The sequence below is a fragment of the Lutra lutra genome, chromosome 8 (genome assembly GCF_902655055.1).
Source record: "Lutra lutra chromosome 8, mLutLut1.2, whole genome shotgun sequence".
Classification (NCBI taxonomy): Eukaryota; Metazoa; Chordata; class Mammalia; order Carnivora; family Mustelidae; genus Lutra; species Lutra lutra.
This window is the reverse complement of record NC_062285.1, coordinates 56544298-56570045: the sequence shown is the minus strand read 5'-3', so window position 1 is coordinate 56570045 and position 25748 is coordinate 56544298. Positions and strand designations below refer to the sequence as shown.

The 25748-nt window shown below is 54.1% G+C and overlaps 2 protein-coding genes and 1 long non-coding RNA gene across 7 annotated transcripts; 2 read left to right on the top strand and 1 right to left on the bottom strand.

The window, feature by feature from the left end:
- Positions 1–2549: 2549 nt before the first annotated feature.
- Positions 2550–5403, bottom strand: LOC125107509 (uncharacterized). The gene is made up of 3 exons (XR_007129577.1): positions 5191–5403; positions 3373–3771; positions 2550–3024 (listed from the first exon to the last, which is right to left on the bottom strand). It is a non-coding gene; the product is annotated as an uncharacterized LOC125107509 (long non-coding RNA).
- A 64-nt stretch (positions 5404–5467) lies between these two features.
- Positions 5468–12070, top strand: ATG101 (autophagy related 101). Of its 5 annotated transcripts, none has more exons than XM_047742663.1 (4): positions 5468–5575; positions 6098–6203; positions 9162–9496; positions 11362–12070. In XM_047742663.1, exons 3-4 carry the CDS (start codon positions 9245–9247, stop codon positions 11764–11766), a joined length of 657 nt encoding a protein of 218 aa, XP_047598619.1. In that variant the 5' UTR covers positions 5468–5575; positions 6098–6203; positions 9162–9244; the 3' UTR covers positions 11767–12070. The 5 variants fall into 5 exon arrangements, with proteins under 5 accessions (XP_047598619.1, XP_047598618.1, XP_047598622.1 ...); XM_047742662.1 differs by lacking the exon at positions 5468–5575 and adding an exon at positions 5669–5827 and having other exon boundaries at positions 9244–9496; XM_047742666.1 differs by lacking the exon at positions 5468–5575 and adding an exon at positions 5712–5781 and having other exon boundaries at positions 9244–9496.
- A 1666-nt stretch (positions 12071–13736) lies between these two features.
- On the top strand, positions 13737–17515 carry SMIM41 (small integral membrane protein 41). Its single transcript, XM_047741969.1, has 2 exons — positions 13737–14281; positions 16807–17515. Exon 1 carries the CDS (start codon positions 13893–13895, stop codon positions 14166–14168), a length of 276 nt encoding a protein of 91 aa, XP_047597925.1. The 5' UTR covers positions 13737–13892; the 3' UTR covers positions 14169–14281; positions 16807–17515.
- The last annotated feature ends 8233 nt before the right edge of the window (positions 17516–25748 follow it).

Here is a 25748-nt window from a genome sequence, read left to right as displayed (position 1 = left end):
GAGGGCAGGAGACCCATTCCAGGGCCCCCAGCTAGACTCTGAGCTGGCCTGAGGACCATAAGGCCCTGGAGGCTTTGGCCTTGGCTTCTGCCCCTTTTCCCGCACCCCTAGGCCCGTGCCCGGTTATTCTTCTCCCTACCACCCTGGTTCCTTCCTCCTCCTGCTGGGCCCTGACCCTGCCAGGCTTGGGAGGGGGCCCTTGAGGTCTCCTCAAGATCTGACCCAGGCACCAGGCATTGTCCGGCCCCTACTCAGGCACCGCCATGGGGGCTGGGGGTGGCAGCTGGGCTGGGAGGGGAGTGCCCAGGCGGGGGTGTGGTACGTGCTGTGTTAGCAGGGAGCAGTGCCCAGTGCAAGCCAGCCAGGCAGGGTGCCGACTGTTCCTGCCCTCCTAGTCTGGCCCATCAGAGGGATGAGGCCCTAACCCACCCCAGCCCTTGGAGATCTGAACCCCAACCTGGATAACTGGGGTACTGTGAGGATAGACAGATGTCTCTGGCCTGACAAGACACCAGAGTCACAAGAGAAACCAGAGTTAGGGTGGTAAATACCCTCTCCTTTTGCAAAGACAGTCACACAGACTCCTCTGGGCCAGAGGACAGAGACACACATGCCTCCCAAAGGAACAGATGCGTACACCTTGCAGGACAGAGAGATGACAGAGCCCTTACCCCTGAGGATAGACACAGTAATTAAGCCCCATCCCCACCCCAACTTGGCCAGAGAGACAAACACATAGACCTTCCCAGAGAAAGATACCCACCCCCGCTCCCCAACAGCGAAGCACAGATTCCCACGTCCCCCCGGACAGGCAGCAGACATGCTACCTCCCAGCCCAGGCCAGGTCTAGAGTCCGCCTGACGAGGTTGGGGCTGGGAGGTGCCTCTTTCTCACGCTCTCTGCCACACTGTCGGAAGCCCAGCCATTTCCTCTGCCTCGGAGGAGGGGGTGTGGGGGTGGGCGATGGAGGAGTCCCTGCCCCGGATCCCAGGGGTGCAGATGTTATAAGGGGACAGCTGATCCTTGGTGGCCTTGCAGCCTGACCAGGGTGAGAGGGTCAGGAGACAGGGTGCTGGCCACCCGGCCAGGCTAGACACCGTCAGGAGCCCCTGGCCTGACGTCAGTCCCACTCATTGTTGTTGATGGGGCTTGAGTCACTCCCCGTGACGCCACTGGGGTCAGCTCTGGAGCGACTGGGGGGGTGGCCTGCAGGCCCAGCTTCAGGGCTCAGCTCTCCCCAGGGCACACACTAGGATGGGGTGGGGCCATCCAAGGCCACAGTCACCATACAAAGCCAGCTGCCTACTCCCAAGGTCTTGGGTTGGCCTTCAAGGTCCCTCCATGGGCCTCAGCTGCCGGCCTGGCTCAGAGGGCCTCAGCTAGCCGCCGGGCTGCCTGGCTGGCTGTGGCGTCGGGCTCTGACTGAGAAGCCTGCTCTCTCCGTCTTTGCCTCTCCCACGCCACAAGCCTCAGTTTCCACCCTCGGCTCTCGAGGAGACCTCTCCCCCAAGCCTTTTTCTTTCCCCTTCTCCAGGAACCCCCCTCCCCGAATAATTCCCGGTAATTCCACTTCTTTCTGGAACCACTCACCTCTTCTGACCCATCCCTCACCTCGCTGTCCTGTGCTTTCTGCAGCTGTCCCACTTTTCTCCCAGTGTCCCCTCACTGCCCACCTTCAATGTATCACTTCCTCTCCCACAGGCCCCAGTCAAGACTGACAGCAGTAGCCTCCATCCCCAGCCCTGGAAAGCCTGCTGCCTTTTCTTTCATACCAGCTCTTACGTTCTCCAGTTCAGGAGGAGCCCCTGGTCCATTTCCTTTGCAAGACTTTTGAGCTTCCAGAGGGCCACACTGTCCCCCTTGATATGACATGGGCGTGGCATGTGGACAGTTACATATGTCTGGCATGAATGAATGAATAAGTAGATGAATAAATGATTGAAGGGGTGCCTGGCTAGCTCAGTTTGTAGAGTGTGAGACTCTTGAACTCAGGGTCATGAGTCCAAGCCCCGTGTTGGGTGTAGAGCTCACTTAAAAATAAAATCTCTTGGGATGCCTGGGTGGCTCAGTTGGTTGAGCAGCTGCCTTTGGCTCGGGTCATAGTCCCAGGTCCTGGGATCGAGTCCTGCGTCCGGCTCCTTGCTCGGCGGGGAGCCTGCTTCTCCCTCTGCCTCTGCCTGCCATTCTGTCTGCCTGCACTCGCTCTCTCTCCCTCTCTCTCTGACAAATAAATAAAATCTTTAAAAAAAAATAAATAAAATCTCTAAAAACAACAAAAAAGATTATATCTTGATCATCAAGAGAGGGTCATAGGGTGGGGTAATTCATTCCACACAGTCTCACTTTTTAAAAAAAAAAGATTTTATTTATTTATTTGACACAGAGAGAGAGAGATCCTAAGTAGACAGAGAGGCAGGCAGGGGTGGGGGGAATCAGGCTCCCCGCTGAGCAGAGAGCCTGATGTGGGGCTCCATCCCAGGGCCCTGAGATCATGACCTGAGCCGAAGGCAGAGGCTTTAACCCACTGAGCCACCCACACGCCCCCACACAGTCTTGCTTTTTGAACCCTCCCTCCCTGACAGGACCACCCATGTGGCCATAGGACCCAAGGTCTGAGGTGCAGTGGGAACAGCCCTGTAAGGATTTGGGGAGGTAAGAGGAGGCAAGGATTGGCCAGCATCTGGCCAGAGATAAGTAAGGTGAGGGGGCTCAGCTTCAGCCTCAGGCGGGAAGGGCTCCAGGGACAAGGTGAGTTTTGGAGGAGGGACAACAGTGGGTGGAATGAGGACAGAGGAGCGTGTGGCCTTGGCAAGTGTATTAGTCAGGGTTCTCCAGGGAAACGGAACTAATAGGATGTGTATCTATAGAAAGAAATTTGTTATGAGGAATTGGCTCATGTGGTTATGGAGGTCTGATAAGTCCCAAGATCTGTAGTCAGCAAGTGGGAGACTCAGAAAAGCTGGGGTATAGTTCCAAATGCCAGCGAGCGGGAGACCCAGGAAGAGTAGGTGTTTCAGTTCAAGTCTGAAAGCAGGAAAAGAACCCAATGTTCCAGCTTGAAAGCAGTCAGGAGTTCTCCTTTTTCACGGCAGGGTCAGAGCTTTTATTCTATTTGGGTCTTCAACTGATTGGACAGGGCCCACCCTCATTAGGGGAGGAAGTAATCCCCTTTACTCAAGTCTACCCAATTCAAATGTTAATCTCCTTCAGAAAAACACTCTCCCAGACACACCCAGAATAATGTTTGATCAAATGTCTGGGTACTCTGAGGCACAGGCAAGTTGACACATAAAATTAGCTATCAAAGTAATTATTACATATCACTGAGCCTCAGTTTCATTATCTGTAAACTGGGGGGGAGATTGCATTTACCTTCAAAGGTAGTTGGAGAAATCAACACAATAGTGCATTCGAAGTGCTGGCATTGTGCCTAATAAGGTTCAGTGATGGGTAGTAGTGATGATGATGTCAGTCTTGTGGCCTCGAAGGTCCCTGAGATGAAGGGTGTCAGGGGTAGAGGAGAGATCAGCCACTCCCTTCCCTGACTGGCAGTCTCTGGGAGTTAGGTTCTGATCCCCCCACCCATCCAGGGCTGGTTCTACTTCCTTCGGTCTCCCTCTTCTGGCTCCTCAGACACTCTTTCAATATTTTATGCTGATTCCTCCTGGTTAAGTCCAGGCTCCAGAAGATGTTGGTCTATAAGGCAGGTGGTTTTCTCCTTCCTGAGGCCCTGGGGGTACTCTGATGCTGCCAGGGGACAGGTGGCTGCACCTGGGACAAAGACAAACCAGAGGGACCAAGGCTGCACCAGGGCCCAGCTATGGAGAGGAGGGTGAGGGACTAAGGAACTGATGAGGAGGGGGAATGTCAGCTAGAAAAGGAGTTGTGTCGGGGTTGAGAAAAACTGGCGGGACGGCGCCTGGGTGGCTCAATTAGTTAAAGCATCCAGACTCTTGATTTCGGCTCAGGTGGGGATCACAGCATCACGTGACTGAGCCCCATGCTCAGTGCCAAGTTGGCTTGAGATTCCCTCTTCTTCTCCCCTATCCCTCCCCCACCCTCTCTTCACAGTCTCTCTCCCACCCATTTCTCTAAAATTTTTAATAAATAAATGAATTTAGTTTATTAATCAATCAATCAATCAATCACAAATTAATAAATAACTCATTAGTAAATAACTAAACAAATAAAATCTTAAAAACAAACAAGAAAGAAAGAAAAGCTGGTGGGAGAGGGCAGTCCTAAAGGGTGTGCTGGAGCCTGCTGGTACCAGTGCTGGTGAGCCCATTGTACTACTGATGATCAAAATGTAATCCTTCATTCATTTTGGACTCTGCATTCAGGGATGTCCCATAGCTTCAAATCAGCCATTGTAGAAAACTAGCAGACGCTACTCATCAGAGCATCTTCCCACTAGAGAGAAGGCTTTGAGTGGGGTGTATTGGAGAATGGTAGTGCATGGAGAAACCAGAAAGAGATCTTCTGTAGAGGTATGGAATCCTGCATTTGAACCCCAGGCTTGCTACTTACTGGGTAACCTTGGGCAAGTTACTTAACCTCTCCCAGCCACAGTGTCTTTATCTGCCTTCTAGTATTGATCATGATGAAGCTTAAATTAACATACATAAAGCACTTAGAATCATGCTCTCTACATTTCACTCAATAAATATTATTATTTTGGGAGAGTGTGTTAGGAAAATGAGCATCTTAATCCTCAAGTAAACAACTCAGGCCAGTGAGTCTCAGTTGGTGCATCCCAGGCTCTGTGGGCATGAACAAAAAACGTACAGACCTCTGCCTATTCTAGACTCACGATCTACACGGAAAACCAAACATTCTCCTGGAAGTTACAGAGCACTAAAAATGCACTCATTCGTATAACACTTTACATTCCACAAAGATCTTTCATATGAATTATCTCTTGTGATCCTCACAACAGCACCCCATTTATAGAGGAGAAAATCAGAAAGAAGGAGTGACGTCAAGAGGCTCACACAGGGGGCAATGGCAGAATTAAGAGCTTTACAAGAGCTGTCACCAGATCGGTCATGGTCAAGCACCAAGTAGCGCTCCTGTATGAAGATAATACGGTAAGGTTAAGCTCCTTTCTCCAGCATCGTGGGGCCAGGGATTCTACTACGCACGCTGGACAAGCTAATTCAGCCATCCATGCAGCATCACGCAGCGCACCAGCCCGGGTTCATCTCCAGGCCACGTCTCCGGATGGCGTTCCCTTCATCTTGGGGGAATCGGTGTCCCATCCAGGTGTCTGCGCCCGGAGTTGGGGAGCAGACCTGCGTTCCAGAGGCTGAGTCATCGCCGATGACTCCTCTCCGTCTAAGGAGGCAGCACAGAGCCCATTGGCCTCTCCTTCCATCCCATCTCTATGGCGGAAGTGCGTGATTCCAGCCGAAACACAACAACACTCTCGGTGGTGGGCTGAATGGACTCGTCCAAACGAGGGAGATACTTTTTACTATCGAATCAAAAATATCCGAGAGGTGATCAAAACAAAAAGAAGCACGTTTTCACGGAGCAGTCTGTGGCCCTCTGTGTCCACTGGCGTGGCTGTAAGGTTGGGGGGGGGGCGGCTGCGCTGATGTCGGGCCCGGCCGGGCGTGTTCGCACCCCCGCCGGAGACCCATGGAGCCGGTGGAACCTGCCCGGCTGGCGGGGGGCGGAGGCCCGGACTTCCGCCGCCGGCACCGCCTCCTGCTTCGGTGGTCAGGCGGCCCCGGGAGCGCGGTTTCCTTGTCCGTCGGGTGTGGGACGCAGGCTTGGGTTTGTGGGGGACCGTTTCGACTAACCGTCTGTCCCCTTCCCCTGTGTAAGCGCGGGCATTCCCCGGGCCGGCGGGAAGGACGGCGCGCCTGGAACTCCCGAGTGCGGCCAGGCTGGGCGCGGGGAGGGTCCGCCCCCCCCCCCCCCCCCCGCCCCCCGCGCACCTCCCAGGACCTCAGGAGGCAGATCCTTCCCTGGACTCCGGACTTCGGCGGGTTGCGAGTGGTGGCGGTGGGAGACACGGGATCCGGGTGGAAGGTTCTTCCTGGGGCCCGCCAGAGTGTCTTGACGCTGAGCTTTCTGTTTTGGCTTTTAGTCTCTTTGGGGCTCAGTCGCCGGCGCGGACGTCGAGGCGCATTTGCGCGCGAGGAGGAGCAAGGGCATGGTCCGAACCTGAAGGACCTGCGCTCAAACCTGTACGCGTAAGTGGGCATGGGGATGCCCTGGGCTCCAAGCTGGCGCTGTGCTCTGCAGACCTGGGCCTTGGGGCGTTGGGGGGGGGGGGCGGAATCAGAGATTTCATGATTTCAGAGAAATCATGAGATTTCCCAGGCTCTGCTCGAGAAGACTCCCCGCCCATAGGAGGCAGGGGTGAGGGGAAGGGGACAGAAAGGTTCATCACAGACCAGATGTGGCTTGCTCTGGGAAGGAGGCTGGCGTTGGTCAGTACCGACTTCCTGAAGGAGTGCTACCAAGAACAGCTTTTTCCTAGGAAGAGCCTGGGCGTGGGGCCAAAGAAAGAAGTGGCCTGGGTGAACGTTTGTGGGGGACCCCTGTGGGGGAAGTGGTGGAAGAAGGGGGAGCTGGGCCAGAGCTGGGAGCCTCTAGATGGGAAGCTGTTGAAGGGAATTATACTATAGAGAGCAGAAATGAGCGGCAGAGCTTGACTCCTGATGTAGGAGAAACTGATCCAGCAACCTGTGGAAGGACCTGGAGGCTTCTGATCAGGGTGCTTTGAGCAGTTACTTTGTACTAGGTTCCAGGCATGGAGTTTCCAGTAGGATCTAGTCCCTGCCGTCAAGGAACTGTCAGTCTGGGGGAGAGCCAAGACAGGATAATACCTGTGAAGGGATGACTGCTAGGTCAGGTAGACCCTCGCTGGTAGCCAAGTGAGAGGCAGAGCCAGCTTGATCTCTGAGCTGTCCACAGACTGCCCTGTGTTCACTGCTGAGCACTGCTCTTTAATGGGGAATGAGACAGACTGAAATACGCTTAGAGGAGAGCTGCCAGAGAAGATGTGATGTCCAGAAGATGTGATGTGTATGGGGACTGGGGACCTTTAACCTGTGGTAGGGGTGAGGGGTGATGGAAGAGTTGTCTCCAGATATCAGAAAGGCACATAAGTGGAAAAGGGAGACTTATTCTGTGTGGCTTCTGATATCCAAACTGTGACCAGGGGTTTGAAGCGCTAAGGGGCGGATTCCTTCTGGAGAAGGAATATCTGAGTAGAGCTGTCCAAAGACAGAATGGTTTGCTGTGAGATGTGGTAAGTTCTCCGTCAGGGCAGGTTTATAAGCTGAATGCTCAGCAGGAAATGGGACTGTTCTTCTCCTTTGGGGCTCATATTCAGTTACTTACAAGGTTTGGTCCTCAGGTATGTTCTTTCTTTCGCACTCGGTCCACCAGTGCTGTATCATAGCCTGTGTCCCCTCTCAGCAACAATGATACCCTTGTGAATGATAGTGGCTGGTCCTTACTGTTTACTACTCGCCAGATACTGCTTTAAGTGCTTTACAGATGCTAACTCATCCACTCCCTGGGACAGTCCTTTCTTTCTTTCTTTTTTTTTTAAAGATTTTATTTATTTATTTGACAGAGAGAGATCACAAGCAGGCAGAGAGGCAGGCAGAGAGACAGGAGGAAGCAGGCTCCCTGCTGAGCAGAGAGCCCGATGCGGGACTCGATCCCAGGACTCCGAGATCATGACCCGAGCCAAAGGCAGCGGCTCAACCCACTGAGCCACCCAGGCGCCCCTGGGACAGTCCTTTCAAGGTAGCTTTTATAGATCCCCTTTATATAGATTCAGGAAACTGAGGCACATAGGAGTTAAGTAGCTTTCCCAGGGTCACCCAGTGAGCAAGTGGTAGAGCTGGGGTTGCAGACCAGGCTGTCTGGCTTTAGAGTCACTGGTTTTATCCACTCTTCTACTGTAGAAGAGTGGATAAAACCAGTGACTGTAAATTTTATTTGATCGTTTTATTTGATTTTTTAATTAAAAATTTTTTTGATTTATTTGATTTTTAAAATTTTTTTATTTGATTTTTAAATTTATTTTATTTGATCATCTTATTTGATCTTCACAAGAATCCAAATTTACAGATAAAACACACTCAGAGAGGTTAAGTGATTTGCTTGCAATCACAGAACAAGATGTAGGAGAGCTGGGGTTCGACCTAGGACTGTTGGATGTGAAAATCCCCACACTTTGCACTTTACTCCTCCATATCCCATTGTGCTGCCTCTGTAACTGTCCCTGTTGTTGTGGCCTCTAATTGGACTTCTTGTCCAGCCTTTTTGCTTTAAATCTGAAAGGTTTTACCCCAGAGTTTGTTGATGGCCCTGGTATGAGGGGAGATATGAGGTGTGTGTGTCTGTTAGTCAGGTGTCAGAGCTCAGTCTTCATTTTTTTCAAAAAAGATTTATTTATTTATTTGAGAGAACGGCAGTGCACAAGCGGTGGGGACGAACAGAGGGAGAGGGAGAATCAGGCTCCCCCCTGAGCAGAGAGCCCGATGTAGGACTCGATCCCAGGACTCTGAGATCATGACCTGAGCCGAAGGTGGAGGTCTAACCCACTGAGCCCCTCAGGCACCCTCCAGCCTTCATAGTTTTTAATGACTTCTCAGAGCAGTTTTTGGCCACAAGGTAGTTAAGAGCCATCCTTCACCTTTCATCTGGTTCACTTTCTGCTGCACAGATCTGATCTTGGCACCATGATGCATTGGCTCTTCCCTGCCCTCAGCACAGGGTCCAAGTGCCTTAACCTGGCCATTCAAGGTCCTAGGCAGTCGGACTCCTACCTTCCTTTGCTTTTTACTTCCACCTCGTATCCTGGCCAGTCAGATAGCCTTCACCTGCGTCTCTCTCCTCCAGTCCTGTGGCCTCTCGGGGGCAGGGGCCGTGCGCGCCTTCAGTGGCTGGTGGTGGACAGGGGCGGTGAGCCTTTGCGGGACATGGCGCGCGATGCGGTCCTGAGGTCAAGTCCTGGCCGGTATTTGGACTGGTAACTTGGAAGCTCTCTCCCTTTCTGATCCTGAGAGCCTTCCTTGGCAGTATGTGCCGTCAGAATGCCAAGAAGGGCCACGGAGGCAGAGGCTGGTGGGGCCAGGAAGGCAGCAGACGGGTCACGTGTCCGTGCTCTGACCTGGCTGCTCTTGCAGGGTGGCCCCTGGCTGGGGTGAAGCCCCCCCGGCTCCTGTTTTCGTTCTTGTCCTGCCCGCGGGTGCGGGCTCCTGGCTGCAGGATGAACTGTCGCTCGGAGGTGCTGGAGGTGTCGGTGGAGGGGCGGCAGGTGGAGGAGGCCATGCTGGCCGTGCTGCACACGGTGCTCCTGCATCGAAGCACCGGCAAGTTCCACTACAAGAAGGAGGGCACCTACTCCATCGGCACTGTGGGCACCCAGGATGTGGACTGTGATTTCATCGACTTCACTTACGTTCGGGTCTCCTCAGAGGAGCTGGACCGTGCCCTGCGCAAGGTTGTTGGGGAATTCAAGGTAGGGGTGTGGCACGGCGGGTGGCAGGCGCACCACGAATGTCTCCCCCCCCCCGCCCCACCCCGGCTTGCTCTTGGACGGGCCTTCCCTTCACAAGTGTTCCTGTTGGGTTCTTCCATGTTCTGAGACACAGATGTGTGTTCAGTGCTCCTTGCGGGGTGGAGGGCTCTGGACAGGGCAGGGGAAGGGGCTGGTGAGAACCCCCCGGGGAGGGAGAGCAGACAGCCCTTACGTTGTGGACATTGGGTTCCCTCGGGTGCCCATTGCCCACCCCTCCTACCCTAGGCTGGACCTCTTCTCTGACTCTTCAGCTCTCCCTTCCTATGGACTCCTCTCGGCTTCCACCTGCCCTTTCATGAAATTCCTTTCCCTTGGGGAATTCCCCGAGAGGGAGGCTCGCTGGGCTCGGGCGCTCACCATCCCACGGAGCATCCCTTTGGGCAGTGTGGCCGAGGTTTGTACGTGCCTGTGTGGGCCTGGAGGAAGGTGGCAGGGACACACCAGGCTGCTGACATTGGTCACCTCGGGCAGTGGGAATTTGTATTCATTCAGGGCGGTAGTGTTTCACTGTTTCAGTGTGTGGCTATTTTGAATTTTCAAGTAAGGGGGAATTTTTTTTAAGGTGCCATCTCTGAGGTGAGAGGAGGAGGGCCGTCCATCTCTCTGACTTCCATTCCACAAACATTTGGAGAGCCCCTACATGGTGCTGGGCGCCAGGTGCTCATGGCAGGACGTGGACCCTCCCCCAGGCCACAGTGTTCCCCCTCACTGCACTCTCTTATCCCTCTGAGAGCAGACAGGGTAAGTTCTTTAGAGTTTCCCAGTCCGTCTTCAAGGGAGGCTGTGGTAGTCAGCCGTCCATCCTAAGTCTGGCTATAGACGCCTGTGAGAAGCACGTAGCATATAATGGTTAAGAGCATGGATTCAGGGGCCAGGCTGTACCACCCAGCAGGTGTGTGACCTTGGGCAGGTGATGCCACTTCCCCGGCCTTCGGCTTCCCTGTATGTAAAACTGGAAGGATAATCGTACTTGCCTCAGAGGCATATGCACTATGAGGATTAAATGAGTCAAATATGTCAAGTGCCTGAACCAGCCTGGCTTTACTGTGAGCTTTGTAGAGGTGTTAGCCATCATGACCCGTGACCTTGCTCTGTCCATAAAGGAGAGAATTATCCCTTGAAGGACAGTTCAGGACTTGAGGGAAGCACCCTTACTCTCCGAGTTGGTGTTAACTCAGAGGGAAGGGTGCTTCAGGCTCCCAGCTGCTCTAGGAGGACCAGTGTGGGGCCACCACACCCCCTGGAGGTAGGGGCTAGGCAGAATTCTTGGAGGAGATGGTCTCATTTGCTTCTCAGAAAAGGCGGAGAAGCCAGCTCTGGTCTGTCCTTCCCCCTTCTGTTTCTTGGTTTCCTTTTTCTTTTTTTTAAAGATTTTATTTATTTATTAGAGAAGCGGGGGGAGGGGCAGAGGGAGACACTGACTCCCCACTGAGCAGGGACCACCCCCCCCAACCCCCTGGCAAACCCCCTCCCCCTGAACTCAATCTCAAAGGCAGATGCTTACCCTACTGAGCCACCCAGGTGTCCCTCTTGATGTCCTTTTTTCTAGTTAAGGATCATTGGACTTCAGTCCCCTCTTCTGCTTTTCTTTAGAGACAGATCTTGTTGGTTTGCTAGGAACACTTGTGTTTAGGTGGCACTTTGCTGTGTCACTTCACACGAATCCTTTGCCCCCTGTGCGTCTCATTCCCTACCTTCCCTGAAGGACTAGTAAAGCTAGGAGAGCCTAGTTCCCCGGGGCGTAGGAAGCAGGCACTCACAGGGTGACTCGGCCTTCTCACCTGTTACCCCTCTTCCTTCCCCAGGACGCGCTGCGCAACTCTGGAGGTGATGGGCTGGGGCAGATGTCCCTGGAGTTCTACCAGAAGAAGAAGTCACGCTGGCCTTTCTCCGATGAGTGCATCCCCTGGGAAGTGTGGACAGTGAAGGTGCACGTGGTCGCTCTGGCCACAGAGCAGGAGCGGCAGATCTGCCGGGAGAAGGTGGGCGAGAAGCTCTGCGAGAAGGTCATCAACATTGTGGAGGTCATGAACCGGCATGAGTACCTGCCCAAGATGCCCACGCAGTCGGAGGTGGACAACGTGTTTGACACGGGCTTGCGGGATGTGCAGCCTTACCTATACAAGATCTCCTTCCAGATCACCGATGCCCTGGGCACCTCGGTCACCACCACCATGCGTAGGCTCATCAAAGACACCCTTGCCCTCTAGGCCTTACTGGAGCCATGGGCTCTCCTGGATGGCTTGCAGACCTTGGCTTCCAGGGATCATACAGTGGGGCCTTTGGGGCTCTGGAGCCTGCTCAGGCTCCTTGGTGAGACTTGGAATGGCCACCCCTGGCTTCCTTGTTTTGTGGTTGCCAGTCCTTGGTCATCCCCTTTAACCTTTGCTCATGGTCAAGTCTGTCCTTCACTGTCTCTCTGCACCCCTGTGGGGGTCCCCCTTCCTCAAATGTATGGAAGAGCCATCTCTGGGATGGTGAATAAAATTGAGAATGTGTTTGGGTTGAGCCATCTCTCCCTGGGCCTGTGTCCTGCCTTGAAATGTCACCACTCTCTGACCTGTGCAGATGCAGGTGTGCGTTGAGGCCATTATTCCCATACAAAGGGAACGGGGCGGGGGATAGATTAAAACTGACCAGTTGGTACTTTGTTGTGGGTTCACATAAGCAGGTGTTTACCACCCGGTTGTCACTGTGGTCAGTCCTGTGAATGATGACACAGAGGAGGAGCTGTTGCTTTCGGATATGACTGCTGTTTCTTCTCCCTGAGGAAGCTGTGATATCCTGGCTTTTATGTTATCTGGACTGGCTTCACGATGATTCTCAAAGAGTATCCTCTGTGTCTTCACAGTGCACATACAGGTCCCCACGTGTACCAGAAAGCTCATTTAGTTGGGGGTTTCCTTCTCTGGAGAGAGATTGGCCAACTTGAGATAGGTGTCTGATGACACTTCTTCCAGACTGGGCTGGGCCTTGCCGGTTGTTAGGACACTGCTTTGGTAACACACTCATTTCTACAACAGGATGCTCAAACTGTGAACTCCTTGTATACTTCTTATGGATTTATTCCCTCTTTTGTAATACTTCTGGGTTATATGTGGGCAGTTGTACCAGGCTAAATGGAGTGCAGGGTGGTGGGGTCTTGTGCGAGGTCCTGGAGCAGGTAGGTGGCCAGCGTGGCCAGGAAGTGTTGGCACGTTTCTCCCATTCCAGGCACCTTGGCCCTGTGGTAGTGAAGTGTTGCCCTTGATCTTTGGGGCATTGGGAGAACTCAGGAGGTTCTCAAGGCTTGGGAGATGGGGAAGGCCATTTCCTAGCAGGTCCTTAATGGTGTCTAATCCCTACCTGGCCTGCTGGAGTCTGGGGGTCTTTTCTTCCTAGCCGGCCATCAGCTAATCCTTTCTGAGTGGCTGGTTGCCTGACAGAGTTGTTTGCTGGCCGTGACTTAGTTTTTTTAAAAAGAGAGCTCAAGGTTGCTGTCTTTCGGGAGATCTGAGCAGTAGGGTCTTCCCTCCATCCCAGCTTTTTGAGACTTTCTCCTTTACTCAGCTGGTCTCTGCTCCATGCCCAAGCCCAGGTTGGCCATGGGACACCCCGCTGGCACTGAGCTCCCCTTGGGGGGATAGGACAGTAACCTTTCCATTCTTTTCTGGCATTATGATTTCCCAGAGGTAGGGGACTGATGTACTCAGGGGTCAGAAGAGGAGCCCTGGTGACTCAACTTCGCTTGCTCATCGGTAGGTAACTTGACCTCTGGGGCCTGAGCAAAGGAATGAGGGTAGGACTTGAAGTTCTACCCTGCATCTCTCCTTGCTATGGGCCCAAAGAGGCACTGGCCTGCTTGTCCAACTCCAAGAGGTTCCCAGAAGGGATGATGGAGGAGTAAGCATATGTGCCCCTCAGGTCTTGGAGGCGTTCATTTGCCTCCTGTTCTAATGGGCACCTGGGCCACCTGCAGTATTGAGCTTTGGCTCAGGGACAGCCCAGGAACGCTTGCTAGTCTTGTACCCTGTTTAGTGGTGCAGCACCCCACCATCAGCACCTGGGGTGGGGTCTGGAAGATTTTTTCAGTTCGAAGGGAGGTGCTATCTCTTGAGTTCCTTTGCCATGGGAGAAGGAAAGCCTTGGGGACCCGACTCTGGATTTGACTGGATGGGTGTATGGGCTGTGAGACAGGAAGAAATACCCCAGGGGGCTGGAGGAGCTCTGCTCGCAGGGTGGGAGCAAACGGAGCTTGGGATCCGCCCCTCGGGCACCTCCCCCATGCAGCCCAGGCCCGCCCGCCTGTTCTCCCGCTCGGGCTCCCGCACCTCTGGGCAGCTGGCGGCGCCACAGCATGAAAGGCTCCCAAGCGGGCGCTTCGCCCCCCGCCACCTGGCTGAGCTCTTGCTGCAACCAGTCCGGGGAGCCGCTGGAGCCCCCCGAGGGGCCGCGTGTCGTGCAGGCGGCGGTGCTGGGAGTGCTGTCGCTGCTCGTGCTCTGCGGGGTCCTGTTCCTGGGCGGTGGCCTCCTCCTCCGCGCCCAGGGCCTGATGGCGATGCTGGTCCGCGAGCGGCGCGCGTCCCGCGAGGCCGAGCCCAGCAGTGCCAGCGGAGGCGAGGACGACTCCTAGGCGCCCGTGCACTCCAGGGTCGCGGGCCTCCAGGCGGCCCAGGACTGGGCACCCTATGGCGGCTGCGGAGCGGGGGGCACCACGTCCTTCCCTCGAGGCTGGCGCCTGCTCAGGTGAGAGCGGTGGGGGACAGCTCTTCAGCGACTCGGGTTGGGCTCTGCATGTCCACTGGGTGGGCCCTGCGGCTACCCTGGGTGTGCTGGGACCTGAGGGAAGAGGCTGCCACCCTCTGTGTCTCTCCCGCAGCAGTGCCCCATCCGTGTCCTTTTTTTTAGAACGATGGTCACCAAGTGTGAGGGTCACCAGGTGTGAGGGTGAGGCAGGGCGGATGGGAGAAGGGCTCTGGAGGGGCCGCAGTGTGCTTTGGAGCCCCTCCCTGCATGTATCCAGCCTCCGCTTTGCCCCAGCACTACTTGGAGCTAAGGCCCAGCTCCAGCCCCCGCCACTGGGGGGCTAAAGGAGACACACTGCCCCAGAAACAGTGACGATCCAGACCTTTGGCTCCTGCTTCTGCCTCCTCTCCTTCCTGAAGTCTTGTCACTAGAAGGGGATCTGAGTAAGATTCTTCTCTGTGGCCTCCCTTTGGAGGCAGAGATGGGAGTTTGGGTCCTGTTTTATGGCAGAACCAGGGGCCTGGATGACTCTAGGGGATGGGGAGGTGAGGTGGGGTCTCCCCTCCCCCAGACCCTGTTCTGGTGTGTGTGTGGGGGGGCAGGTGTGGCCCAGAGCTTTGCCTCGTGAGTGGGGAAGGTGGTGAGGTTCCTGACAGCCGGGGGCCTCATGAGCGCACTGCTGGAGGAAGCTGGGGCTGAGGATTCCCAGCTGTGGGGGCTCTGGCTCTCCTGTCTCTGTCTCTCCAAGGACAAGAACCATCTGGAGGGAAGGGCCTGGGTGGCCTCAAGACAAGGTAACTCCAGGCCAAGGCCATCTTGGGTGGAGCCATGGGCGGGGAAGCCTTCCCTGTCTCTCTCCTCTGCTCGGTGATGCACCTCTGGGCTCCTGGGAGGTTTCTGTGGGGCTCTTCTTTGGCGGTTCCTCTGACCTGTTGCTTGCCAAGTGCAGAGGCAGAGTCCTAGCTTCTGCCTGAGAAGGAAGTTGGGGCACGTCAAGGGAGGCTGGTGAGGGGCGTGGGCGGGCCGCGGCTGAGCATTTAAGAAGCTGACAACGTGTGATCACTGCATGGAGCAGCCCAGGATTTAGCTCTAATCCCGGGTAGTTGTGCCACACTGGCCTTGCTGAGCTGTGGACTCCTCATTTCAGGGACGCCGCTGCCACCCCTGGGAGAGAGGGCTGGCCAGGGCAGTGAGGGCTGTGTGCGTGTGACTAGCCCTGGCATCAGGGCAGCGGGCTGGAGCTGGGGGACCCGGGCCACCTCCCTTTGCAGCATGCCAGATGAGGGGTGAGAATGCTCTCTTTTTGTTGTATCCAGGTCCCTTTGCCCCCTTGCCTGATAACATTCTGCTGTTTTTCGACCCTTCCTCACCCTGTGCTCTTCTGCGGCCCGGGATAGAGGAATTTCCATATCCACTCTGAACACTTCATTTTGCAAATGGGGACACTCAGAGACAAGAAAGTGACAGGGTCCAGTGAATGACAGAGCGGGAACTGAAGCCTGAGGCTCCTGATTCTGAGCTCAGGGTGGGGGCGTCCCTGTGCGAGGAGGTTCCTCCTCCAGTTATTCCTCTTGCTCTGTCCCTGATTTCCCACCACTCTTGGAGAAGCTGATGCAAAACATGACCTCTCTCTGAAAGAATGAACCTTCACACACACTCCCTTATTTGGCCTATGGTATCTGGGACCAGAACTCCAAACCCCCAGGTTACTGCCTCCCTCCTGACCCTTCTTCCCCAGCGGCCTTGTTAGATAGCCTTCTGTTGCTGGGCACAGCCTTCCAGCTGCTGGCAGCTGTCCCCCAGCCAGCTGGGCTCAGCTTTCTGGCCTGAGCCTGAGGGTGGGCGTGAGCTCAGAGGGTCAGCGGGAGTGTGCCTCTGCGGAAGACACTCCAAGGGGAGGGGGCAGATGGAGCAGAGGTGAGGGTGATGACTTCCGGACTGGCATTTGGATTCAAGTCTGGTTGGTGGAGGGGTGTAGAGAGATCTGGTAGAGGGAAGGGCAACGCCCCTAGCGTCCTGTGTCTGCTGGAGTGGGGGGACCGAGGGGGTGGGCAAAGGCTTTCTTTATTCAACTTCCTGCCTTTGCTGTCCCTTCAGCTCAGTGCTTGGAGAGCCAGGCTCTGGCCTGTGCCGGGGACCTCGATGTTCTTGGGGGAAGATACTGGGATCTTTACTATGGAACTCTGACCCTGGCCAAGGCTGTCAGATTGAGTGGGGAGGAAGAAAATTTAGAAAGTTGGGGAATGAGTGCTGCTGTCTTCCCGACTCTCAGACTGTGGCTTGGAGCGACAGGTGGGGCAGTGGGTGTGGTCTGAGCGGCGTGGAGTAAGGCTAGGGCGTCTGGACCCCCAGCAGGCTGGCTCCATTATCTTGCACTATCGCTGAGGGAGAGGCTGGGGCCACAAATGGGTGATTTTGCCTTAACTTTCCTGTGGCTCATAAGTTTCACCGTGAGCTGGAAAGGGCTGTGGGGGGGCTAATCCAGTTCATTCCTCAGCAAAGATGGGGGGGTATCTCTGTTGCAGGTTCTTGAGCCTCATGTGGTGTATCTCCCAGAGCTCTGCCGCCCTCCTACAGCACCAGGGGACCTGCTGCCTTTGATCCTTGAGCGGTGCAGACAAGACCAGGAGAAAGCTGGCTTGTGGTGAGGCATCTACCCAAGATCCTTGCGCTCAGCCCCGCCTCTCCTTTGCTCCGTTCACCTCCTGCCGCACCCGCACCCGCACATGGGGCTGGGGGTTCAGCACTCTAGGGATGAGCGAGCGCCCTGAGCCGCCACTGCGTGTCCGGGGCGCCGGAGTGGACAAATGCCCTTGGATGCTCAGTGCAGCAGATGCTGGCTACGCCCCTGACTGGCCGGCCTCCGACAACACGTGTGCCGCCCCTTTCCCATAACTGATACCGGGCTGCTGTGGTCCAACAGGCCAGTGACCTGTCCCTGCTGAGGGCCGTGGGTCAGTATCGTCCACTTGGAGATCTTGGTGCCCCAGCAATGCCCTATCACTTTGCGTGGCTTGTTATTAAATACACTGGTAATGCAAGTGTCCTATTTACAGTCTATGTTTCAGCTCTAGACTCTTGACATTGGTGGTATCCTGCTCCCACCCTCCCTCCAGTTTGAACTGTTTCTAGCTGATCCTGAAAGAGCATCACCAGCCATGGCCCCTCTGCCCTAGCCTCTCTTCAGTGGTGGCTACTCCCCTTCGACACCCAGAGCCAAATCCTTCCTAGGGAGGGTAGGGAAGTGGAGGCCCACAGTAACGCTCATGTCGGCACTTGGCTGCCCCCCAGTGGCCAGTGTGAGCCAGAGCACCACTTCCTTCAACTGGTGTTCTGGGGTTTAATCCTAGCCTAGCCTTAACCAGAGGTGCTTTGAAATGAGAGCGGATTTTGTGAGTGTGTGCCCTGAATTCTAGATGGTAAACCATCCCGAGCCTCCGTCTCTTCATCTATAAAATGGGGGCAGCAGTGTCCTTATGAGGATCAAACAGGTCATATGCTTGTCCATAGATAAAAAGATTTTCTACACTGTAATTGCCATGTGATGCTATTTTTCTCCCCCTGAACCCGACCATCCCAAGGAGAGGTTAGAACCACCCACCCTGTTCCTGGGAACCCTTCACTTATTCATCTTCTCCATGGGTATTGACCAAGTAACTGCTCTGTGCCAGGCAGGTGCTGGGGCCTGGTGGGGAGGAGGTGAACGCCACAGAGCTCTTGCCCTTGAGGAGCTCACAGTCCAGGAAAGAGCGCTGCTCACAGAACTGAGGTTAACATAGACCATCAGTCATGCCCAGCATCAGCAGAGCTAAGAGCAGAGAGTGTCGTAGAGAAGGTGGTGTACTGAAAGGGCACTCACAGGGCTGGCGGTGGGGGTGGGAAGAAGGACATTCTGGACAAAGGTGCGAGGGGTGTGAGGCTGGGGGTGCCTACAAGCAGGGTATGGAGGGAGATGAGACCAGAGGGGTGGCAGTTGGAGAGGAGTGGCATTTACCCTGGGGTAGGGAGGTATCTAGAAGGTTTCAAGCTATAAAGTGACATGGTAAGATCTAGATCTTAGGGGACTGGGAGGGAAGTTGGTAGGTGGGAGCAGGCTGGACAGCAGGGAGGCTGTGATCAAAACCCGGCAAAGTCAGGGCACCTGAGTGACTCAGTAGGTTAAGGGTCTGCCTTCAGCTTGGGTCATGATCCTAGGGTCCTGAGAGCAAGCCCTGTGTCAGGCTCCCTGTTCACGGGGTGTCTCCTTCTTCCTCTTCCTCTGCTGCTTCCCCTGCTTATACTCTTTGTCAATAAAGAAATGAAATCTAAAAAACAAAAAAACCCCGGAGCCCCCAAGCCAGCAAACTCACAGTGGCCTGGACGAGGGTGGAAAGTTAGGGGACAGATCCGAGTGATATACAGGGTTCAGACTTTGGTCACGAGTTGGATGTGAGGGATGAGGGAGAAGGAGGAGGGGAGGATCTAGCTCCTGCTCCTGCTTTGGATTACTGAGGGGGTGGAGATGCCTGCCACCTACTGAGGGGATGTGTTATCAGTTAGGACTTTTTGGGTCAGAATTTACCGGAAACCCAAAGGATATTTGACTTGGGCAGAAGGAATTGATTGGCCCATGTAACTGGAAAGCCTAGGGGTAGCTCTGGCCTCAGGCCTGCTGTGACTCTGGTCTCAGACGATAAGAGCAGCGGCCTTAGTGTCTCTTTCCTCTGGGGCTTGGTCTGCTCACTGCTGTCAGCCTCTGGCCGGGGGTCCAATGGTCAGAGCAGGGACTTGGCTGGATATGTACTCCGGCCCCACATTCGCTAGCAGTGTGAGCTCTGTAACATGCTTCATCCCTCAGTGGCTTGAGTCCCTCCTCTTTAGAGTGGTGAAGGCAGGGCCTAGCTTTGCCTTGTTTTGTTAGAATGGCTGAGATTCACACATGAGGGGGCCCAGCACAGAGCAAATGCGCAGTAAGTGTGCTCATTATTAGTCTCAGCCTCCGTGTGAGGCCGGATGCTGGCCTCATGGCCTCTCAGGTTCAAATCTGTCAGGAAAGAGAGGGGTCATCCCTCAGGTCAGTTAGCCCAAACCCCTGCAGCAGCTGAAAGACTTGGCCTCTTTGACTCTGTACTCACCCTGGAGTACCATGCTCTCGAGGATAGAATGTTCTAGGCCTCAGTCACATGCTTGACTCACAGTGTGTGTGTTGAGGGGGGGATTGTCAAGACATCCCAAACTACAGGATCCAAAGAAAGGGGATGTCTCTTCACCAAATCTAGGCCTGGTTCAGTCCTGGGCCAAACAGAACCGGGGTGGCCATAAACCAGCTCAAGGCTGCTTCAGGTAGGGGCCACAGGCAGCGAGGATGGCCAGCGAGTCCAGGTCTGGTGTGTGGAATTTGAAGGGGCACTGTCGGGTGGACAATTGGTGTATGAGGCTGGGGGTCTGCAGAGAGCATTCTGGATCCTGATGTTGCTAGAACCAGAACACAGAGCTGTGGGAAATGGTTAGGTTTGGTGGGGTGGTCGGGGCAAGATGGGAGGAGCCTGAGCTTGCCACCTGCAGGACACCACTTAAAGGCAAGGCAGAAGAGGGGCTGGCGAGGAAACAGAGGACAAGAATCCAGGGGGGTGGGTGGGGAGCTGGGAAATGGGCTATCTTGGCAGCCAGAGAAGAAAAAATTTGGGAACCGAGTGGCCAGGATTGCCCGTGCCCCAGCAGTCATGATGTGCTGGGAGGAGCCCTTGCCAGGAACAAGTGGGGAAGGCTTCTCCCTAGGCCACACAGCCAACTTGAGCTACCCCGCCACTACCCTCTGCCTCAGAAGAAAGGAGCCCCCATTCAGAAGAAAGTGGGAACATGGTTCCCTCTGGGCCAGGGAACCCACTGTCGGGAGGGGATTGGTTTATTTTATTTTTTTATAGCACCCTTCCTTGTACTATGCGAATGCTTGCGCCACACGGATGTCCTGCCTAGGCAAAATAAAAATACCAAACAAACATGTGCAAAGGAACGTCCTCTGCCTCCATGGCCACCGGGCTTCCCTTCCAAGGTGCAGTGGACACACTAATGTGAGTCTCACACCTGCCAGGAGAGCTGAGGCTTCAGCCTCACGCCCCGCACCTGTGAGTCCTCTGTCTGCCCGGACGTGGTTCAGAACCTCTGTCTCTGAGACCCGGACTTCAGGTGCTCTTGTGCTTTGTGTCTTCAACCTGCACATTCAGATGTCTTCAAGATGGTCCCTGACCTTGCCCTCTCGACTTTCTCCTTCTTCTTCAGTCCCACCTGCCCCCCACTGCCTGCCCCTCCAGTTTCCAGTCCTTGAGCATCATCTCAATCCCACTCTTGCCCATTTCCTGACTTCATTCTGCGCACGGGGCCCTCCTGGTAGAACCGCAGCCCTGGAGTGATGCCGCTCTCTGTTCTCTGAGCTCACACCTGACTGCAGAGTGCCTCCAAGGAACGCCACAGCCCCGGGCAGACTGATGGCGCCAAGAATGGCCATGCAGTGGACCCTGCCATACCTGGCCCTCGCTCCAGCCAGCTCTGTCTCCCCCTGAGTTATGGCAAAACTTCCCCTCTCTCAGCCCCTGCCCTCTCTCCTCCCCCACACTCTGCTCGGATGTCCTTGCCTCCTGCTTCTCACAGAACAGAGGTGCCAGCAGACGCGGCCTCTGCTTCTGTCCCCAGATCTGCAGCACACCTGCCAGGGGCTTTCTGGGGCCCGAGCCCACGCTGAGGGTGCCCCTGCGCCCCTCCCACCCCGCCGCCAGGTGCTGCCGATGGTCCTCCTCGGCTGCTTTCTTTCTTTTTTTTTTTTTAAGATTTTATTTATTTGACAGAGAGAGAGATCACAAGTAGGCAGAGAGGCAGGCAGAGAGAGAGAGAGAGAGGGAAGCAGGCTCCCCGCTGAGCAGAGAGCCCGATGTGGGGCTCTATCCCAGGACCCTGAGATCATGACCCGAGCTGAAGGCAGAGGCTTTAACCCACTGAGCCACCCAGGCACTCCTCGGCTGCTTTCTTTAATGCCCCTTCCATGGCCCCTTCTGTGCTGGCTCTGGCTCTGAGACACACTCAGATTTCCTCCAGCTTAAAATAGCCCTCCTCCGCAACCACTGCTCCTTCAGTTACTACCCCGCGTGTCACTTCGTCTTTGTAGCCAAACTTCTCCAAAGAGGTTGCCCACACTTGCACCCATGTCCTGGCCTCCTGTGCGCCCCCCACTCTTCTCCAGCCTGGGCTCGGTCCAAGCTGGTGGCCCCGGAGATTACCAACCCCTGGGTTCTTATCTCAATGCCCTCCTGGCCGCTCTTGAGGCTGCCACCCCCTCCCCACTGGCTGCCACCCCCTCCCCTGCCCCCACCTCCCATCCCAGTTTCAGCGAGAAGCATTGGAGACAGGAGGCTATAACTGTGAGCTCCCCCTGGGTCCGCCACTTACTCGGTAATGGAAATCCTCTGTCTCATGAGTAAAATTGGATAATGCTAATACCCACTTGGGGAAGCTCCGAGATTATGTGGCCCAGCATGTGGGAGCACTGGCCTGGATTGAGTCCAGGCCCCCCAGCTCCCAGCTGCCTGCCCCTGGGAGAGTGCTGCTTTACCCCTGTTCTATCTCACCACTCTCCAAGAGTCCTGTGCCGGCCCCTTCTCTTTCCCCTCCCAGCCATGCCTGCTGGGTTCCTCAGGACTCTGTCCTTGGCCTTCCTCTTACCCTGCCCTCTTGCCTGGGGTGCTCCCCCCACCTTCTGGAGCTTAAATTGCCACCTCTTTGCCATGACTCTGAAATGTCAGCTGGCTTTGTTGCCATAGGGCGTGGCGTTCTCCTGTGCGTCCCCCCGTTCCAAATATCCTTCTTCTTATAAAGACACTGGTCATGTTGGATCAGGGGCCCACCCTATTCCAGTATGACCTCATTTTAATTTAACTAACTATATCTGCAATGACCCTGTTTCCTAATAAGTTCACATTCTGGCACTGGGGGGTTAGGACTGCAACATTTTTTCAAATGTCTATGTATATATTTTAAAGATTTTATTTATTTCTTGGAGAGAGAGTGCTAGCAGGGGGAGGAGCAGGGGGAGGGGGGAGGGGAAGGGAGAAGGAGACTCCATGCTGAACTTGCAGCCCAGTACAAGGTTCTATCCCACGACCTTGAGATATGACCTGAGCTGAAGTCAAGACTCAGACGCTCAACCAGTCGAGCCACCCAGGTGCCTCAACCTATCTTTTTTGATAGGGGAACCCAATTCAACCCATACCTGCTGGTACTGAGTGCTACGGAGAGAAAAAAAATAGGGGGAGTACAGGCACAGCATAGGGGGAAGGTTGAAATTTTAAGTTGTGGTCATCAGGGGACATATCACCTAGAAGGTGACTTTTGACCAAAGACCTGAGGGAGAGAATCAGTAGAGATAGTGCTGCCCCCCACCCCCCTGGAAAGGAGCACACCTGTGTGGTTAACACAGGGCACAGAGGCCCAGGGAGCTGGGGTGCATGAAGACTGTGGAGGCCCCCCACCTCCCTACCCTGCACAGGGAGAAGGAGTGAGAGCCAGTGTGGCTCTCTTCCACAGAGAGCCAGAAAAATGCACCTCGCTTATATGTTTTCTTAGGAAGCACTGAAGAATGTGCCGTACCCAAACTAAAGATTAAGCCGGGACTGTTGGCCCCTCGGCCATGCCACACTCTGGGAGACTGGGAAGCCCGTGCCATCTCCCGAGCTCTCAGGCCCAGGAACCTGCGCTCTCCTCAGCCAACGGCCACCCTATGGCCAGCGAGTGGGACAGCTTCCTCCTGAATCCTGTCCCTGTCGTTGGCTGCCACTCTCCCCTGACCCAGAACACACTGAACTTGTCTAAAGGCCCCAGATGGATTTTTGTGAAGAATCAGGTGGGGATTCCAAAACTGTGCCAGGGACTCAACGTAACTCCCTCACTCACTGCACTCTCGGTGGGGGGGTGTGTGGGGGGGTGTGGGGGTGGGGTGTCCCCAGGGGTGTCCTCAGCCTGGGCCTCTGCTGTTTCCACCGGGGAGCCTGCAACCCTAGCTCCGTTTCTCAGCTGGGCTCTTCCTCCTCCTGGGCAACCTGGACTCCTCTGCCCTGGTGAGAGCAGCCCTTCACCAGCCGTGGAGAGCCTCTGTGAACCTTCCTACCTTCCTATTTTCACAACTTCGAACCCCTTCCTTGCAAAACAACAACCTGGCTAAAGGCAAAGATTTGCCTCCTTCTCAGACAGCTTTTCATGATAAGAGCCACCATATTAGCCGGAAACTTCTCTGCCCCAGCCATCTGCTCAAATGTCAGCTCTGTCAGGAGAGGGATTTTTGCTATCTTACTCACTACACGTAGAGGGCCATTAGGAAACTTACTTTTGAATAAGTGGCATCGTCTCTTAAATTCCTTCTTTAATCACAGGGTGGGGAGGAGGGAGAAACCTTAAATACAGCAAAGCCCCTTAGTTTTCTCAAGCAAAAAACGTGTTAAGTCCCAGAGATATGCTAGAACCTAAGTGAGGGGCCCCGGAAGTGATCAGATGATAGGCTGCTGGTATGAATGGAAGTTTTGGAGAAAGGACAGCAAAATTTAAGGGGGACAGTTGGTAGATTTCCAGATATCATCATGTTCACCTTTTGGATTTAGCCATAGTAAACCAGTGAACAATAATAGTCTTTTTAAAAGATTTTATTTATTCATTTAAGAGAGAGAACATGCCATGAGTGGGGGGAGGGCCAGAGGGAGAAAGAGAGGCAGACTCCCTGCTGAGCTGGGGGCCCAACAGGGGTCTCCATCCCAGGACCCAAGTCGAAGGCAAATGCCTAACGGACTGAGCCACCCAGGCGCCCCGAACAATGAAGTTTTGGGAGGAAATCTAACTCCAAAATGCTTTCAACACTGTCAGCTGCAAAACTCTTCATGGGTTTGCAAAAAAGATCAGCACCTTTTCCCCAGCGTGCAAACAGGGTGGAGAGGGGCAGAGCTGGGTGACTGGATGAAGATTGGAGCAGCACGCTTTGGTATGCGGTGGGGGTGTGTATGGGGGGCAGGCAAGGGGGGGCATTCCAGAAGTTACGGAAACAGTGGGAGCAGAACCAGTTGCTTCAGACGCATAGGCGGCTGCCGAATGGGACCGTTTGCTGCCTGTTGGTTCCCAATTTTGAATGTATCTTCTAGTTTAAAATTTCTTTATCAGATACCAAATGTTACAGGAATTGTAGGCGAAATGAATTAATTGATGAATATTTCAAAACCATTTGGCAGAATGCGGGGGTGATATGCTGCCCCTCTCCTGCTATGGTTAAGGCAGTGTTTCTTTCTTTCTTTCTTTCTTTTTTTAAGATTTTATTTATTTATTTGAGAGAGAGAGAGAGAGAGCATGAGAAGGGGGAGGGTCAGAGGGAGAAGCAGACTCCCTGGTGAAGGCAGTCGCTTAACCAACTGAGCCACCCAGGCGCCCCAAAGGCAGTGTTTCTTAAAGTGGGTTCCGTGCCTATTCCAGCCTCTAGGACCTTGAATGGGTGGCACTTGAAAAAAAGGGTTCCGTGGTCTCATCAATTTGGGGATTATTGTGTTAAGCAAAGTTAAATAGGGTTCTTTATTGCGTTTCTTTTACTATGCCAATGTGATGGTGGATCTGAGAGAGGCTCGGAGGATTTCCAAGTAGATGGGACCAAATAATTATTTTTTCCCCCCTTTGTCCTCTCTCTTTTTTTTTTTCTTTCCTTTTCTTTTTAAAGGAGTATCTCATGGGACACCACCATTCCAACAATATAGTTTGGGAAACATCATTTAAAATCTTCCTTTTAGAAAAGAAGAAAAATTCTGGAAAAAATTAGATCCCGCTACTTCAGATAGTGCATTTCCTTTACTTTGTCAGAACAACAGTATAAAATTAATTTTCCTTCCAAGGACTGTAATGCCACATTACTAAATTTAAATTCACTTTTCCCCCAAAGAGTGTTTTAAAAAACACATTTCGGAACTACTCCTTATGTGAAACAAACCTCTATAGGGAGCAATGGCCAAATATGTTCAAGAATTTTATACAGGATGTAAATGTAATCCCAGAACTTCAATTTCGCCTCAACTCTTTTACCCAAAATTGACTGTGCCTTGTGGTTCCGGCAACGCAATAGATCTTGGCTGGTTTTCCTTTAGTGTGCTTGTCTCCAAGAAAGTCCGTTCCTCGAAGAGCTATTTTGTTTGCTTCTTTGACCAAACTCTAGCCACCACGTTGCCTAAAGTGGCCTGACCCGGACCATGGGGTCAGTGACCTGGACTGTTGGCTGAGGTGTGGGGACCCAGGGTTGGCGGGGAGCTCTGGGGAAAGCCCGAAGGTCTGACATACTTTGTGTGGAGAAGTTGGCTGCATTGGCTGAGAGGTCAGGAATGTTTTACTAGAGGAATCTAAGCTTACCTTGCTGTGTCTTACCATATTATCCATTCTGAACTTTAATTTCTGAGTCCTAACTCTGGCTGACGAGGTCATG